This window comes from Artibeus jamaicensis, unplaced genomic scaffold, assembly GCF_021234435.1.
Source record: "Artibeus jamaicensis isolate MK-2021 breed Jamaican fruit bat unplaced genomic scaffold, CSHL_Jam_final contig_1526, whole genome shotgun sequence".
Taxonomy (NCBI): domain Eukaryota; kingdom Metazoa; phylum Chordata; class Mammalia; order Chiroptera; family Phyllostomidae; genus Artibeus; species Artibeus jamaicensis.
The window spans coordinates 1,621,624-1,638,408 of NW_026521297.1; the positions used below are offsets into that span (position 1 = coordinate 1,621,624).

The 16,785-nt window shown below is 62.3% G+C and overlaps 2 protein-coding genes and 1 long non-coding RNA gene across 8 annotated transcripts; 2 read left to right on the forward strand and 1 right to left on the reverse strand.

Annotated features, from left to right (window-relative positions):
* The first annotated feature begins 979 nt into the window (after positions 1 to 979).
* On the forward strand, positions 980 to 11,575 carry DMPK (DM1 protein kinase). Of its 6 annotated transcripts, XM_037136803.2 has the most exons (16): positions 980 to 1,296; positions 3,084 to 3,130; positions 3,537 to 3,628; positions 3,866 to 3,949; positions 4,040 to 4,135; positions 4,718 to 4,866; positions 5,212 to 5,305; positions 5,534 to 5,740; positions 5,823 to 6,086; positions 6,676 to 6,761; positions 8,482 to 8,593; positions 9,498 to 9,655; positions 9,744 to 9,841; positions 10,005 to 10,051; positions 10,294 to 10,383; positions 10,721 to 11,575. In XM_037136803.2, the coding sequence occupies exons 1-16, from the start codon at positions 1,118 to 1,120 to the stop codon at positions 10,871 to 10,873; spliced, it is 1,956 nt and encodes a 651-aa protein (XP_036992698.2). In that variant the 5' UTR covers positions 980 to 1,117; the 3' UTR covers positions 10,874 to 11,575. The 6 variants fall into 6 exon arrangements, with proteins under 6 accessions (XP_036992698.2, XP_036992692.2, XP_036992690.2 ...); XM_037136797.2 differs by lacking the exon at positions 3,084 to 3,130; XM_037136795.2 differs by lacking the exon at positions 3,084 to 3,130 and having other exon boundaries at positions 10,298 to 10,383.
* Positions 8,491 to 10,724, reverse strand: LOC128627939 (uncharacterized). The gene is made up of 2 exons (XR_008392241.1): positions 10,440 to 10,724; positions 8,491 to 9,910 (listed from the first exon to the last, which is right to left on the reverse strand). It is a non-coding gene; the product is annotated as an uncharacterized LOC128627939 (long non-coding RNA).
* An 898-nt stretch (positions 11,576 to 12,473) lies between the features above and the next one.
* SIX5 (SIX homeobox 5) lies at positions 12,474 to 16,699 on the forward strand. The gene is made up of 3 exons (XM_037136794.2): positions 12,474 to 13,307; positions 14,244 to 15,046; positions 15,334 to 16,699. Exons 1-3 carry the CDS (start codon positions 12,508 to 12,510, stop codon positions 15,951 to 15,953), a joined length of 2,223 nt encoding a protein of 740 aa, XP_036992689.1. The 5' UTR covers positions 12,474 to 12,507; the 3' UTR covers positions 15,954 to 16,699.
* Positions 16,700 to 16,785: the final 86 nt, after the last annotated feature.

Here is a 16,785-nt window from a genome sequence, read left to right on the forward strand (position 1 = left end):
AGCCTGGCCCTGTCCCACCACCCCTCCCCCCCTTCCAATGGGGGGAGGAGGGACTTGCTCAGGGCACTGGCCCCCCAAACCCTGAGGGAGGAGAGCCACCAAGGTGCCCTCTTCAGACCCCTCAGTGGGAGTTCGCAGAATTACTTGAAAATGCCCAAACTGTCCGAATCCGACAGTACAGGGTGTCCCCAAAGGGGGATCCCCCAGGCAGGCCCGGAGTGGCCTTGGGCCTCCCGCTGCCCTGGGCCCGGCTTTCCCGGCTCAGCCACCCACCGCCATCCCGAGACCACGGTCTCCTCCGGGAGAACTGTCCGCCCTGGAAAGGACAATGAAATCCCTCCTGGCGGGCTCTCCTGCTCTGTCCTCCACCCCCCGAAATGTTTCTGTTTCTAATCCTGGCCTGGGCAGGAATGTGGCCGGGTGCCAGGGGCCAAGGAGCTATTTTGGGGCTCCTTTGCCTCCCTCAAGCTTTGGCCAGTGGGTCACCCCTGGTCTTGGCTGCTAAAGGCCTCCCTTCCCAAATCTCTCACCACCCCTTCCCCACCTCCTGCCAAAAAAAAAAAAAAAAATCAATGTAAAGCAGAGGGCCTGAGGGCTAAATTTAAACTGTCCCGAAGTCTGAGTCCGGGCTGAGTCACCCACAAAGCCGCCCTGCCTTCTGCTCCCCTTCCCGGGCCTCACCCCTTTCTCCTCCCCCCAGCTGCAGGGCTTGGAAGGCATGCTACCCGGTCACTCTGGACCTCGATTGGCCCCCTTCGGGGAATGGGAGGGCTCATCTTTGGCCTCCGTCACACCTGTAGTGTTCCTCTGTGCTCCGCCTTTTAATGGTGGGGGGGTGGCCGTTGAAAGGTTGAGATTCTCCACCCCCCCAATTGCACACTGACATGCTCTGGGGGGGCCTGGATTGTGAGGGGTTAAGGCTGGGAGGCAGGAGGGGCCCGGCCAAGGGGTGGGGAGAAGGGGAGGAGGCCTTCGCAGCCAGCAGAGAGAAGTGGCCAGAGAGGCTCAGGGGACAGCTAGGGACAGGCCGACATGCAGCCAGGGCCCCAGGGCCTGGACAGGGGCTGCCCGGCCCCGTGACCGGAGGACCCCGAGCCCCCGGCCCGGGGAGGGGGCCATGGTGCTGCCTGCCCGTCATGTCAGCCGAGGTGCGGCTGAGGCGGCTCCAGCGGCTGGTGCTGGACCCTGGCTTCCTGGGGCTGGAGCCCCTGCTCGACCTTCTCCTGGGCGTCCACCAGGAGCTGGGTGCCTCCGACCTGGCCCAGGACAAGTATGTGGCCGACTTCTTGCAGTGGGGTGAGTGCCAGCCTGCACGGGCTCCCCCAGACTGGGGCGTGGGGGCAGGGCAGAGGCAAGAAATGGAGTTGGGCACAGGGCTGACACTTGGGGAGCAGGATAGACACAGGGAGAGCTTCCCATTCAGGGGCCCAGAGCTTGGACCTAGGGTGACATGTCCCTACCCTTGTGCCGCTCTTACTGGGCAGAGTAGGGTCAGCAGAGGTCAGGGCCACCAGACTTGGACTCATGACTTGGGAGAGCTGGGGGAGGCTAAGCTGGGGACAGCCTTTCATGGTCCCCTGCCCTCCTCTCCCCAAGCCTGGGCCTAGGGACATGCTAGGAGCCCTATCTCCAAGGCCACCCCCACATACCAAAATGGGCCCCCTGGCCCTCTACCCTGGTGAGCACTGGGGCTAGTGTAAGGGACAGGATGGGGCAGCTGCCAGGGGTGTGGCCGACGGACAGGTGTTAGGCGCCAGCCTCTCCAGCTGCCCCAACAGGTGCCCAGGCACTGGGAGGGCTCCGTGACTCAGGCAGGACCTGGGGGACAACCAGCTCTGTAGACAAGTGCCACCCAGTACCCTCTCTACCCCCTGATGGAGGAGTCCCCCCATCCGTTTGGGTCCCTCTCAGTCTGCATGGGGGAGCCTCGACTCCCCGCCGGCTCCCCAGATCTGAATCCTACTTCATGGTCTCTACCCCACCACCCCACCCCGTGTCTCCTGCAAAGCCCCTCCTGCCCAGTCTTATCCAGAAACAGGTCCCAGCCTCCAGAGCAAAGATGCTTCAGCTGCAGCCGCCTGCCTCGGCTGTCCCCACTCTCTCCTGGCCCGGGACTCAGGCTCGCTCGGGTTTCTGTGTCTGTGCCACTCTGCCACTCTGTCCCTCCACTGGTCTGTCCTGCAGTGGCTTGCTCTTGGACCTTAGGTTTCCTCTGTCCCTCGGTGGTGTCCTCTTTCTGCTTCTCCTCTCCTTTTTTCCATGTGTCTCTCTTTGGGACCCTGGCCCCCCCCCCCCCCCCCCTCCCTCTGCCTCCCATTTTGCAGACGGGAAGCTGGAGGCCCAGGGCCAGGCCACTCAGCCTCTGGAAGAACCTCCTCAGATCCCCCCAGCCCCTAGCGACTCTCTTAGTCCCATGTTCTCAGAGGATGGAGTTTGGCCTGCAGGGTAAACTGAGACCTGAGGTGGGGGCAGGGGTCTGGCTCTCCGGTGAGGAGCACTCCTTTTGTGGCTGGAGCAGCATCCTGCCAGCGCCTCCCCTGCTGGCCTGGGCGGGGGAGGGGGGCCTGGGTTCCCGATGCCTTAAAAGGGCTCAATGCCTTGGCTCTCTCCTCCCTCCCCCATCCTGAGCCCTGGCTGCTTCTTCGCTGTCAGCCCACTCTTCCCGAACCCCGTGGGAGCCCCTCTCTCCCCTCCATAACTCACTGTATCCCCCCTCATTCCTACTCGGTCCCATCCCTTTCTCCTCCCTGCCCCAAGTCCCCGGTGCCTTGCACTCCCAGGGGGTTCTAGGTCTCACTGTCTGGTGTCCCTCAGTCTCCTGCCTCCTTCCCCTGCACCCCCCCAACACACACACATTCCTGAACTGCCCTGTGTAACACCCTTAGCTGTAGCACCTTGGGCAAATGACTCCACCTGTGGGAGCCTTGCGTTCCCATCTGTACATAAGGGGCAATAATAGCGCGCTCCTCCTGGAGTGGGGAGGACTAAGACAACACTTTTGAAACGGAGCCCCGGAGCCCAGGATACCGCTCCACTCCGGCCTCCTCCCGTCTTCAATTCCTTCTTCCGGCCCCGCCCCCAAGTCCAGTGTTTCCCTGTGTGGTTCCAGAGCCACCTGCCTCTGAACCTGGCGGGACTGGATGAGGCTGCACTTGCGGGCCCTTTTCCCCATCACCCCTAGTGGGGGCGGGGGTCCGAAGCCCAGGGAGCTCTAGAACTAGGCCCGTCCCTGTTCTCCGGGGCCTCCTCCATCCTGCTCCCACAAGAGTCCCTTGTCCCGAAAGGGGTTCCCGGGCGCTCTAACTCTCTGTAGGAGCGCAGGTTTGCATTCCCCGAACCACACACAGTGTTCACGTGGGGAAGCCCTTGGGAGGCAAATCGCCGTGAGGGGAGGGGCAGAGAGAGGGAGGGAGAGAGCGAGAGGACAGAACGAAGGGCAAGGAGAGGGAGACAGAAGGACGGTGGGTGGGGCTTCCTCCTCGTCTCTACTGTGAGTCCCAGTGACCCCCGGTTCTCACCGCCCCCCTGCGCCCCAGTGGAGCCCATCGCGGCGAGGCTTAAGGAGGCCCGGCTGCAGAGGGATGACTTCGAGATTCTGAAGGTGATCGGACGAGGGGCGTTCAGCGAGGTGAGCCCTGAGCCACAGCGGGGAGCCTTGGCTTTTGTTGCCTTGGGCGGGACAGAGGAGTTGGGGCGGGGCCGTAGAAATTGATGAATGAGTTGGGGACCTGAAACTAGGAGGTGGGGGCGGAGCTTAAGGCCAATGGGCGGGGCGTGGTGGGCGGGGCTTGGGAGTCCTGTCCGCGCTATCCGGGGTGTTTCTCGCCACCGCCCCACCTCGCCGGCACCCTGTTTCGGCCTTCAGGTAGCGGTGGTAAAGATGAAGCAGACGGGCCAGGTGTACGCCATGAAGATAATGAATAAGTGGGATATGTTGAAGAGAGGCGAGGTGAGAGACCCGGGACTGGATGCGCAGGGCCCTGAGGACCGTCCCCCCCAAACTCCCCCCAACCGCTTCAGCTCCTGGGGTGCCCCGCAGGTGTCCTGCTTCCGCGAAGAGAGGGATGTGTTGGTGAACGGGGACCGGCGCTGGATCACGCAGCTGCACTTCGCCTTCCAGGATGAGAACTACCTGGTGAGCCCGAGACCCGGTGACTCGAGTCACTTGGGGGCCTCTACCCCAAGACTATCAATTAACGAGGCGCGGGCAGCGAAAGGTTCTAAGGTGGGGGAGCTGCCTCGAAATGCCCGCGGGAGTCTGTGTGTGGTAGGAACCGGCCTCCTTTGCTGGGGTGGCAGGTGGTCCTTCAGGTTCTTCTCCCAGGCTGATTGGAGAGCGGAGGGCTCTACAAAGCTGCTGCCTTTGGGCGAGTCTTACGTGGGACCGGGGAGCTCTGTAGCGTCTGGGGAGCGGGGCACTGGGCAGGGGGTACCTGGGGGACTCCATTGTGGGCATTAGGTCTCTGGGTTCTCTTCTTACCTCTCTCGGGGTGGGGGGCGAGTCTCTGCCTAGTGTCATCTGGAAGAACTCGGGCTTTGGGGGAGGAGGAGAGAGGTCTCTGATAAGGCCTGGAAGATCTCGGGTGCTCCCTTGGGGCTGCCGCTGCGGGATCTCTGCCCAGGAACCGGGGCATCCCTGGGAGTCTTTGCCCAGGGCTGTCAGGGATAGGCAGGCACCTAGGGTGGTCACCAACCCCGGTGACACGCCCCCTCCCAGTACCTGGTCATGGAGTACTATGTGGGCGGGGACCTGCTGACGCTGCTGAGCAAGTTCGGGGAGCGGATCCCAGCCGAGATGGCGCGCTTCTACCTGGCCGAGATCGTCATGGCCATAGATTCGGTGCACCGACTGGGCTATGTGCACAGGTGGGCGCTGCAGGGGCTTAGGGGCGGGGACTGAGGGTGGGGTGTGGAGAGGGACAGCAAGAGTGGGGCCCCGAAGGATACCACAATGGTTGGACCCCAGAGGGGGCGAGGTCTGGAGAGGGACCTGGCTGTCTCCGGTCCACGGGAGACAGGCCTGGGGAGTTGTGTCCAGAACTGTAGAATCTGTAGAGGGGGTGCTATTCGGTGACAGGAGGCCTGAGGGCAAGGCCTGGAGGCTCTGGAACTGAAGAGCCCAGTCCCTAAGAGGGCGGGGTCCAAGCCTGGTGAGAGTATGAGAAGGAGGCTCACTTATTTCCCCTCCACTCCCTTCTTCCCGCTGTGCAGGGACATCAAACCGGACAACATCCTTCTGGACCGCTGTGGCCACATCCGCCTGGCCGACTTCGGCTCCTGCCTCAAGCTGCGGCCTGACGGGACGGTGAGCGGTGAGGGGTGGGGTCAGGTGCGGAGTGTGGGGGCGGGGCTGAGGCTCAGGGGCGGAGCTAGGGTGGAGGTTGGACTGGATTTGAGCGGGAAGAAGCACGTGACCCAGGCCTGCGAGTGGCTCTGGGTTACAACGGGCAGGGGGAGGGACTAACCACTCGAAGAGGCGGGGCCAGGGCTCGGAGGGGCGGGGCTTAGCCCGACTCTGGTTCTTTTGGCTCAGGTGCCGTCGCTGGTGGCTGTGGGCACCCCCGACTACTTGTCCCCGGAGATCTTGCAGGCCGTGGGCGGTGGGCCGGGGACTGGCAGCTACGGGCCCGAGTGTGACTGGTGGGCACTGGGCGTGTTCGCCTATGAAATGTTCTATGGGCAGACGCCATTCTATGCCGACTCCACAGCCGAGACCTATGGCAAGATCGTCCATTACAAGGTGAGCAGGGCCCCTGGGGTCCCTGATCAATCTGCACCTGCTCCCGGCATGACGTCCCTGCTTTCTCTCCCGCTCTGAACAGGAACACCTGACTATACCGCTGGCTGACGCCGGAGTCCCTGAGGAGGCTCGTGACCTCATCCAGCGACTGCTGTGTCCCCCGGAGACACGGCTGGGCAGGCATGGCGCGGGCGATTTCCAGAAACATCCTTTTTTCTTTGGCCTCAATTGGGATGGTCTCCGAGACAGCGTGCCTCCCTTCACTCCGGATTTTGAGGGTGCCACCGACACCTGCAACTTCGATGTGGTGGAAGACGGGCTCACTGCCATGGTGAGCGGGGGCGGGGTAGGTACTTGCGACTCCGTGCTCCCCGTTCCATAAAGCTCCAGTCAGGAGACCGTCCACGTCCTGGGCTCCTGCGATCATTTCGTCCCCTGAACAACTGCTCTGAGCAAGTGCTGGGATGCCAGCAGTGATCTAGACACACAGTCCTGTGGGGGACACATGTCCTGAGACAGTAAGACCCTGGAAGAGATCAGGGCTGAGATGAGGGAGCGCAGGGGGCAGGGCTTCCTGGAGGGCTGCCTGGAGGAGGGCACCATCTGAGCTAAGATCCGGAAGGATAAGGGGTGGAAGACAGGCAAGCACCGTAGAGAAATCTCCCTCCCTCCTGCATCTTTCTTTCAATTGTCACACAAGCCCTCCCGGAGAGCTTTTACTCAGACCGGGTGCCCCTAGGCTGGGCCCTCATTCACTTTCAGTCTGAAGGAGAATGTAAGGACAGTGTGGCACTAAGGGAAACAGCGGGACACAGTGAAAGATTAGGCCCTAAGTAAAGGGTGGGTTGGGGGCAGCACTGAAGCCAAGAGTGGGAAGGGGCGAGGGTCCGGCCCTGACAACCGAGGGTCACCTCCCGTCTGATTCTCTTGTACAGGAGACGCTGTCAGACATGCAGGAGGGTGCGCCGCTGGGGGTCCACCTGCCTTTCGTGGGCTACTCCTACTCCCGCATGGCCCTCAGGTAAGCCCCTGTGCCGTATCCGGGGAGCTCAGACCGCGGCGCTTTGAAATGTCAGATTCGATTGTAAAGCGTCCGAGCCATGGCCTGGGCCTGCCAGAATCTCCCGACCTTCCACTTTTAGGTTTCTCGTTCCCAGAGGCACGGGACCTGAGAATCTTAGAAAAGGAGCATTTTTAAATCAGTCTTACAATAACAAAAACTCTCTGAATCACTCACATAGCCATAAGGTATTCTTGAAACATTGACCCTATTGATAACACATTGCTCAACACCTAATTAGGAAACGAGGATAGGAAAAAGGAAGCCCACCATCAGCAAGGGTCCCTGGGTCGTGCGCGCGCACGCATCCATCTGACACTGGGAACACGCCGCATTCTAACGGGTGCTGTTGCCGGACAGTGTACCGCAGACACCGTTTCTTATCGTGAATGAACTGCAACCTGACCCTGCGCACATTCTCCTTACCAAGTGGGTCAGGACTGAGCCCGCCCTCTCCGTCCTAAGCCAGGCTGGATGAACAGCCACAGGCTGGTCTGGGTGCACGCCCAGAATTGTTAGGTCCCCAGGAGGTAGTTCCATGAGGGGGCTGCTGGATTGAGAGGGACATCCATCTTTTTTTTTTTTAAGATTTTTTTAATCCTTTTTTTTTTTTTTTTTTTTTTTAGATTTTATTTATTTTTAGATAGGGAAAGGGAGGGAGAGAGTTAGAGAAACATCAATGTGTGGTTGCCTCCCACATGGCCCCCACTGGGACCTGGCCTGCAACCCAGGCATGTGCCCTGACTGGGGATCGAACCAGCAACCTTTGGTTCCCAGCCCACGCTCAATCCATTGAGCTACACCAGCCAGGGCTTAAGATTTTATTTATTTATCTTTAGAGGGAAGGGAAGGAGAGAAATATCAATGTACGGTTGCCTCTTGTGCGTCCCCTCCTGGGAAATGGCCTGCAACCCAGGCATGTGCCCTGACTAGGAATCGAACCGTGATCCTCTGGTTCATAGGTCCGTGCTCAATTCACTGAGCTACACCAGCCAGGCATCTTTTTTTTTTTTAATTAATTAATTTATTTTTAGAGGGAGGGTAGGAGAGGGAGAGAAACATTGATATGTGAGAGAAACATCCATCAGTTGCCCCTTGCATGTCCCCAAGAGGGGACCTGGCCCGCAACCCAGGCACATGTGCTGACTGGGAATCAAACTGGTGACCTTTCACTTTGCAGGACGACACTCAACCAACTGAACCGTGGCAGTCAGGGCGGGACATCCACTTTTATTGCCATTTTGCATTCATAGGGAGGGTTTGTCCCCCTCCCAGTGGCTAATGTCCAGAGTCACAGTCTTGGGATCTATACCCCGTCTTATGACTCTACCTTTGGAGGTGGCCAGAGATGGGCAGTGTTCCCCTCATTGGGTCCCCATCACTGTCCTGAGGCCCTAAGGAGAGGAGCCTGCAAAGGTCACATAGAGGAGGAGCTGAGTGGACCCTAGAACATGGGTGTCTGTACCCCGAGTTCCCGCCGAAGGTGCAGAGGGCAGCTGCCAGGGGCCTGCAAGGATCAGGCGTTTTCCCTTCGGGGAGATGAGCCCGCCACACCAACCTAGAAGTTTGTCCCCTCACTCTGCCGCCTCCCCCTCAAGCCGTGGGGCCTTTGGATCTGGCTGCCCCAGGCCCACAGGCCAGGGAGCCCTGGCTCCCCCCCCAGCCCTCTCCATCTCCTCAGGGATGATGAGGTCCAGGGCCCCACGCTCATGGAACTGGAGGCCGAGCCGTTACCTGAGCCACCTGTGCAAGGGCCCAGCCTGGAGCCCATGGTGCCCCCATCAGAGGAAGCGGTGAGTGCTTGGAGCAGAGGGTCAGTCAGAGAAAAGGCAAAGGCCCCGGGGTAGGTACGTGCCATGGCACGCTGAGCCCTCTGGGAGCTACTCACAGAGACGTTCCTTCAGTCAGAAATGATCAGAGGGCACTGAGTGTGTCTGCAGGGGGCTCTCTGGGGAGGGGACGCCCTGCAGAAGAAGGACCATCCACAGGAGGGACAGTACCCACTGCTTAGCAGGGGAAACCTCCAGGGCAAAGGTCCTGAGCTGAGAACAAGCCGGGCTGTTGTTTTTCTTTTAAGTTTTATTCATTGATTTTAATGAGAGAAAAGGAGAGAGAGAAACATCAGTTTGTTGTTCCACTTATTTATGCATTCTTTGGTTGGTTCTTATATGTGCCCCAACTGGGGATCGAACCCACCACCTTGGCATGTTGGGATGCTGCTCTAACCAACTGAGCTACCCACCAGGGACCCAGCTGGTTTGTTCTTGACCTGTAAAAGGAGGGTACTGAGGCTGAACTGTTCCAGGAGAAGGGGGGGCGAAGAGTGAGGAGAGAGGAGGCCACAGAGGCCAGCCAAAATGAATGAAACAGGGCCTATTGGTGTAGCAGGACTTCTCAGAGGGCACTGAGGAGCTGGAGAAATTCTGAGCAAGGGAGAGACGTGGGCAAGTTGTGTTAGCATTTTAGTTCCCCTAAGGAGATGAGTGGAAATGGAACCTGCTGAAGGCTGGAGACCAGGGTGGGCGCTGGGTTAGGGAAGGAGGGTGCTTGGACCATTGCAGGAGCTGTGAGGTCTCCAGAAAGCTCTGGGGACAGTGAAGTACAGGACAAGCAAGGAGCCCAGGCCTGGAACCTATGCCTAGGTCTCGGGTGCTCCAGGAGCTACGGGCAGCCCTAAGCCCAGTCCGCTCCACGCAGGCTGAAGTGGCAGTTCCAGCAGCCATCCCAGCGGCTGTGGCAGAGGCGGAGGTGACCTTGCAGGAGCTCCAGGAGGCCCTGGAGGAGGAGATGCTCACCCGGCAGAGCCTGAGCCGGGAGCTGGAGGCCATCCGCACGGCCAACCAGAACTTCGCCAGGTAGGGGGCCGGGGCGCAGGGCCTGGCACTACCTTTGGCGGCCTCTCTCCGAGATCCCGAAGGGTTCACGGTCCTTACCTCCCCTCAGTCAACTCCGTGAGGCGGAGGCCAGGAACCGAGACCTGGAGGCGCACATCCAGCAGCTGCAAGAGCGGATGGAGGGGCTGCAGACGGAGGGAGGCGCCGGTGAGTCCCTCATTCACCTCCTTTCCCGAGGGCACCAGGGGAAGTGGGCCTGCGAGCCTGTGTGGACACCTAGGGGAGGGCGAGGGGCCCAGGCTGGGGCACACTGCGCCACCGCCCTCCTCCGTCACTCCACGCGCCCTACGCCTCTCTCTTCTCCTTCCAGCTGTCACAGGGGTCCCCAGTCCCCGGGCCACGGATCCACCTTCCCATGTAAGACCCCTCTTTTTCCCCTGCGTCAAGCCTGCTGCCCCCATCTTACCCTATCCCTTTGGGGTTCTAAGCAACAGAACTTTCCTTTCAACCCCACATCCACCAGATCTCCCACGATTCAGGCCTCTCACCAAATCCCACCCGGGAGCTCCTTCGAGTCCCTCCCCCACCTCAGCTCCCCCCCCCCCCCCCGCCGAGGTGGTTGGGCTCCGGATTGGGTCACCTGTCCCTTCTCTCTCCAGCTAGATGGCCCCCCGGCCGTGGCTCTGGGCCAGTGCCCACTGGTGGGGCCAGGCCCCATGCACCGCCGCCACCTGCTGCTCCCTGCCAGGGTACGTCCGGCTGCTCACACTCACCCGCCGCCGCGCCCCCGCCCCGCTCCACTCACCCCAAGCCGCCTTTGCTTAGCTGCGCCTCTGTGGGGCTCGGCCGCGGGGAGAGAAGGGTGCTCTGGCAGCCGATCAACACAGGCCGCTAGAAAGTTGCCAATGACGAGTTCGGACAAGACTAGAGGCTTGCGAGCTGACCAACCACAGCTGCTGGAGTAGTCCGGGTTGGGGTGGCGGGGCAGGGTGGGTGCAGGAAGGAATGTGGACCCACCCGTGAGCAGAGGCGGGGCGTCCCAGCAGCGAATCAGAACCCCCCCCCCCCCCGCGCTTTTGCCCACAGATCCCTAGGCTTGGCCTATCGGAGGCGTGTTCCCTGTTCCTGTTCACCGCTGCTCTGGTTGGTACCACCGCCCTGGGCTGCACTAGGTTGGTGGCCTGCGCAGGATGTCTCACTTCGGTCTGGTGCCGCCCAGGAGCCGCCTTCGCCCCCTGAACTTTAGAATCCCAGCCTGTCCTCCACTCAGGCCCCGTTTGAGGGTTGTGACCCAGGCATGGCCCAGAAGCCATTCCCACCGCCTCCTTGTTCACACCACTCCAAGCGTGGGTCTCCGCCTCAGCTCCGCCTTGTGATCCGGGCCCGCCCCCTGGCGGCCGGGGAGGGAGGAGCCGGGCCCAAGGCCGGAGTGTGGGACTAAAGGGAGGCTTACAACCAGGAGTGGTGCTGCTGCTGTTGGGGGTAATCTCGGACCACTTCCTCCGGCTTGGCTGAGGCCACGACGTGGATGGGCAAAATGCGATCTAGAAAAGGCAGCAGGGCAGAGTTCAGCCATCCGTTTTTCACCCTCCACGCACCCCACCCACATCGGCTCAGAAACCACAAATCCTTGTGCATGAGGCCCTGCTCCCCTGGCAACGTTCTCTGCAAGAGGAGAACGTGTAGCGAGAGCCCCGTCGCTCTCTAGGGAATCGTTCGCTTTTACCAGCCCTGCTTTTTCGGGGCCTCCCGCGCCCTTCTGAGCAGTTTGGGTATTTATTGACCTGACTTCTGACCCGCTGAAGGTTCCAGGACCCCAGCACCCTAATCCACGTTTTGGATGCACTGAAACCTTGACCTCCTTGGATATTTATTGTTTCTCCCCACCTAGGACCCCCACCCCCTATCCTCGCGAATAAAAGGCCCTCTTGTCTGCCCAAACCTCTGAGGTCCCAGTTGTTTGAGGTTTACGTTGCGGGAAAGAGGTTGTCTAGTGCTCCAATCAGAAAGAAAGGGGAGGTATCCAATGGCCTGGCGAGGAGCTACGCGAAGCGGACGAATCAGGGGTGTGGGTGGGGCTCGGGGGCATGGCCCCAGCACCCGGCCAATAGGAGGACGCAAACGGGTACATCTCCCTCCCCCCTCCCCCCACCCTGCCCTGCCCGCCCGCTACACACACACCACCAGACACCGCTTGTTGTCCAGCTGTGGCCCAGCTGTGCTACTGGATCCCCGGGAAGCAGGGGGCTGGGCCGGCCGCGCGCGCATCCATTCTCCTATTACTGCGCTTGCGCGGGCCACGCTCATCCGTTCCAGGGACTTACGCTCCAAGAAGTTACAGCAAACTTTTTAGCCTCTCCGCCCGCCCCTTCTCCATTCCAGACCCGCCTCCCTGTGGAGCCGGGAATTCCGAGGGGCGGAGCACAGGCAGAGATGGGGAGTGGGGGGGCCTCCAGAGGACCCTGGAGACGGAGGCGTGCAGAAGCTCAGTCTTGGGGCGGAGGTGGCTTCGCGCCCTTAGCCCTCCCGGACGGCCCGTTACCTTCTCCGTTGTCCCGATGGGGAAACTGAGGCCCTGAGCCAAAGGCACACGCGGGGGGAGGCAAAAAGAGCGGCCCGAAGCAGAGGGAAAACAAAGGGAGAATCACGGACTGCCGGGGAGGGGAACGCGCACACACAGACACTGGGAGAGAGACCCTACTTGGGCGCTTGGCCTGGCATTGAGGGGGAGACGCAGAGTCGTTAGGAGAAGATCGGGAAGCGCGAACGGCGTGGGGGGGGGGGTGTTGAGAGGGGGGACGGGCCGGGGAGGGGGCTGGGGAAAGCCCGAGGGAGGAGGAGAAGGAGGGAGGAACTTCCCAAAGTTGCAAAACATGGCTACCTTGCCTGCGGAGCCGAGCTCGGGGCCGGTGGCTGGGGGGGAGGCGGTGGCGGCGGCAGCGACCGAAGAGGAGGAGGAGGAAGCGCGCCAGCTCCTGCAGACTTTGCAGGCGGCCGAGGGTGAGGCGGCGGCGGCGGCCGGGGCCGGGGCGGGCGAAGCGGCGGCGGGAGCGGAGGGCCCGGTGTCCCCGGGCGTCCCCGGGTCGCCCCTCGAGGCCGCTGCCGAGCCGCCCACGGGCCTCCGCTTCTCGCCCGAGCAGGTGGCGTGCGTCTGTGAGGCGCTGCTACAGGCGGGCCACGCCGGCCGCTTGAGCCGCTTCCTGGGCGCACTGCCTCCGGCCGAGCGCCTACGTGGCAGCGACCCGGTGCTGCGCGCTCGGGCCTTGGTGGCCTTCCAGCGGGGCGAGTACGCCGAGCTCTACCGGCTGCTCGAGAGCCGTCCCTTCCCCGCCGCCCACCACGCCTTCCTGCAGGACCTCTACCTGCGCGCGCGCTACCACGAGGCCGAGCGGGCCCGCGGCCGCGCGCTGGGCGCAGTAGACAAGTACCGTCTGCGCAAGAAGTTCCCGCTGCCCAAGACCATCTGGGACGGAGAAGAGACCGTCTACTGCTTCAAGGAGCGCTCCCGCGCCGCGCTCAAGGCCTGCTATCGCGGCAACCGCTACCCCACACCGGACGAGAAGCGCCGCCTGGCCACGCTCACAGGCCTCTCGCTCACGCAGGTCAGCAACTGGTTCAAGAACCGGCGACAGCGCGACCGGACTGGGGGCGGTGGCGGCGCACCCTGCAAGAGGTGAGGGGACCCTGGCAATGCAGGCCCCGCTTTTCCGTGCTGCCCAACAGCCCCCTTCTCCCACATGCCCACTGCTGGAGCCAGCGCGCAGTCTTCAGACGCCTCCGGCTCGCACCCTCTGGCGCCCAAAGAGCGGGGTGGGGGGGAATAGTGCGGATGGAAGGGGCACACGCCCCGGCCCTCTCCCCGACATCGCTGCACCTCTCATGGAGGCTGGGAGGTCTCTTTCCTCTGCTTCTCTGGGGCTCCATCCCAGATCCCATCCGTGTGGGTGGCTAGACTGCGGCAGGGGGCAGCGAGAAAAGGGGCTGCGGGGAAAGGGGGAGGGGCCTTTGTCCACCCTACCCGGTGTGAGGGCTTCTTTCTGTCCGCAGCACAGCCGAGCCCTTCCCGGACCGTGGCTCTTTCTCACACCCCCTTCCCCGCCACCCCCCGCCTCGGGGCCCAAACAGCATGGTCCGTAGTCTGTCTTTGTTGTGAAACGTGAACCTTCCCCAGCTCCGGTTTCCCTGTAACCCAAGCCCTTCCCCTCCCACCCCACACGCCGGCCTCACTCCCTTCTCTGACGGCCTGGGAGGAGGGCACCGGGAGCTGAGCAGGCAGCTGCCTCCTCGATCTCCAAAGCCACTGGGCTGCTTTCTGCCTTGGCCCAGGAGACTCAGGGCAGCGTGGGTGCTCAGCTTCTGGGACACAGGGAGGAGGGCCTCCTCCTTCCGGGTTTGGCCAACTTTAGCTTTGATGCCAGTGGCTTGCAGAAGATCTGTCCCTGGGGTCCTTAGGTGGTCTCAGAGAGAAGGTTTCATAACCCCCAGAAACTGTTCCCAAAAGGCTGGGCTGGGAAAAGTGGGGAGGCGCCTGGAACCCTGCAGGCATCTGGCTGGCCAGTGGAGGAAGGCTGCGTTCAGGGCCACAACTTCAAATCCTTTCTCCCGGCAGCGAGTCTGATGGGAACCCCACTACCGAGGATGAGTCCAGCCGCAGTCCTGAGGACCTGGAGAGGGGGGTGGCCCCCGTGGCCACTGAGGCCCCTGCCCAGGGCTCCATATTCCTGGCTGGGGCCGCCCCTCCTGCGCCATGCCCTGCCTCTTCCTCCATCCTGGTGAACGGGAGCTTCCTGGCTGCCAGCAGCTCCTCAGCGGTGCTCCTCAACGGGAGCCCTGTCATCATCAACAGCCTGGCCCTGGGTGAAGCCTCCAGCCTGGGCCCCCTGCTGCTCGCAGGGGGTGGGGGCGCCCCGCCACCACAGCCTAGTCCCCCAGGCCCCAGTGAGGGCAAGACCTCCTTGGTCCTGGACCCTCAGACCGGGGAGGTTCGACTGGAGGAGGCCCAGCCTGAGGCCCCCGAAACCAAGGGGACCCAGGTGGCTGCTTTAGGGCCACCTGGAGAGGAGGTGCCCGGGCCTCTGCCCCAAGTGGTGCCTGGCCCCCCACCGGCCGCCACCTTCCCTCTGCCCCCAGGACCAGTGCCTTCGGTGGCTGCTCCGCAAGTGGTGCCGCTGTCCCCACCCCCTGGGTATCCCGCGGGCCTGGGCCCCACCTCCCCACTGTTGAACCTGCCCCAGGTGGTGCCCACCTCACAGGTGGTCACCCTGCCACAGGCCGTGGGGCCCCTTCAGCTGCTGGCAGCTGGGCCCGGCAGCCCGGTGAAGGTGGCAGCTGCTGCGGGCCCTGCTAACGTGCACCTGATAAACTCCGGGGTGGGCGTGACTGCCCTGCAGTTGCCTTCAGCCGCTGCCCCAGGTACCTACCCCTTCTGCCTCCCTCTGGCCTGGGTGAGGGGTGGTTATCTCAGGGACGGAGGGTGCTAAGAGTGGGCTTGGGGAATAGCTCTGTCCCTGGTATGTTCCAGACTCCCCCACCCCCCCCCCGTGCCAGGTAGTGCAGAAGCCACCCAGACTTGGTCCTGTTCTGAAGGGGCTCAGTTTGCTTCTAAATAACCCCCTTCCTCCCGCCCTCTAGCAGCTTAGTCGCCACCTCTGCTCCTGGCCAGCTGTAACCCTGTGCCTCGCCGTCTCCTTTCCCCACAGGAAACTTCCTCCTGGCCAACCCCGTGTCCGGCAGCCCCATCGTGACAGGTGTGGCCGTGCAGCAGGGCAAGATCATCCTCACCGCCACCTTCCCCACCAGCATGCTGGTCTCCCAGGTCCTGCCGCCTGCCCCCAGCCTGGCGCTGCCCCTGAAGCCAGACGCGGCCATCTCGGTGCCTGAAGGGGCCCTCCCCGTGGCCCCCAGCCCCGCTCTCCCAGAGGCCCACGCTCTCGGCACACTTTCTTCGCAGCAGCTGCCACAGCCACCACCTGCCCCTGCCGCTACCATTGCTGCCAGCCTGCCCTTCTCCCCAGACTCCTCCTGCCTCCTGGCCGGCTTCCCAGCGCCGCCCCCGGAGGGCCTGTTGCTGTCACCCGCAGCCGTGCCCATCTGGCCATCGGGACTGGAACTGACCACGGGTTCAGAGGGGCTGCTGGAAGCAGAGAAGGGGCTGGGGACACAGGCCCCCCACACTGTGCTGAGGCTCCCAGACCCCGACCCTGAGGGGCTGCTCCTGGGGGCCACGGCAGGGGGCGAGGTGGACGAGGGGCTGGAAGCTGAGACCAAGGTCCTCACCCAGCTACAGTCCGTGCCTGTGGAAGAGCCCTTGGAACTGTGACCCTGCCAGGCCTCAGCGCCTCTCCCAACAGTGGTGCTCGAGAGCCCGGACAGCTGGGAGTAGGGAATCCTTCAGAAACAGCGGTCGAGCTGAAGATTCCCCGCACGCTACACCCCAACGCGGCTGCTTAAACTCTCCAAGGCCTGGATGTGCTGGGCGGGGGTCCCCCCCTGTCCACTCTCTGTCCAGGACACTGTCCCTCTGGATGGAAAGCCTCCTCGGTTACGGCCTTCTCCTTGCTCCGCCCCCATGTACGTGGGGAGCTCTGGGGGTCCTGACTCAGGAGCTCTGCCTGCCCCCCTCTGCCCCCCCCCCGGACCTGGTACGAGCTGTGAGCTGAAAACCTTGCCAAGTGGCTGGATTTCCAAACCCCCCAAGCCCTCTCCTTATCACTCCCTAAAACACTATTAATAGCTCCAGTGACATCCAGAGTTCTCAGAACTGCTTGGAATCCGAGGGTGCAGGGCAGGCAGGCAGTCCCATGCCCAGAGGCTGACAGAGCCCCCCACACACCCGCCGCCACTTCTGAAGCACCATGCAGGTGTGGGGAGGCCTGGGCGAGGGTCCCCCATTAGCACCCCTGGACGACAGCCCTCCTCCTCACGGCCAGCCCCAGACCAAAGATCCCCACACCCACGGGGCAACCTTGACCCCTGTGTGTCTAGTTTGTATCCTAAATCTTTATTTTTCTAGGACATGTTAAGCCTCCATTTCAATTAAAATAAAGTTAACAGAACTAAAACCTCCAGGAGTGTGGGTTATTTCCCAAAACAACTTGCCCAAATTAAAGCCGCCACACAAAGCTCAAGATGAGGTCCTGGCTTTCTGATTC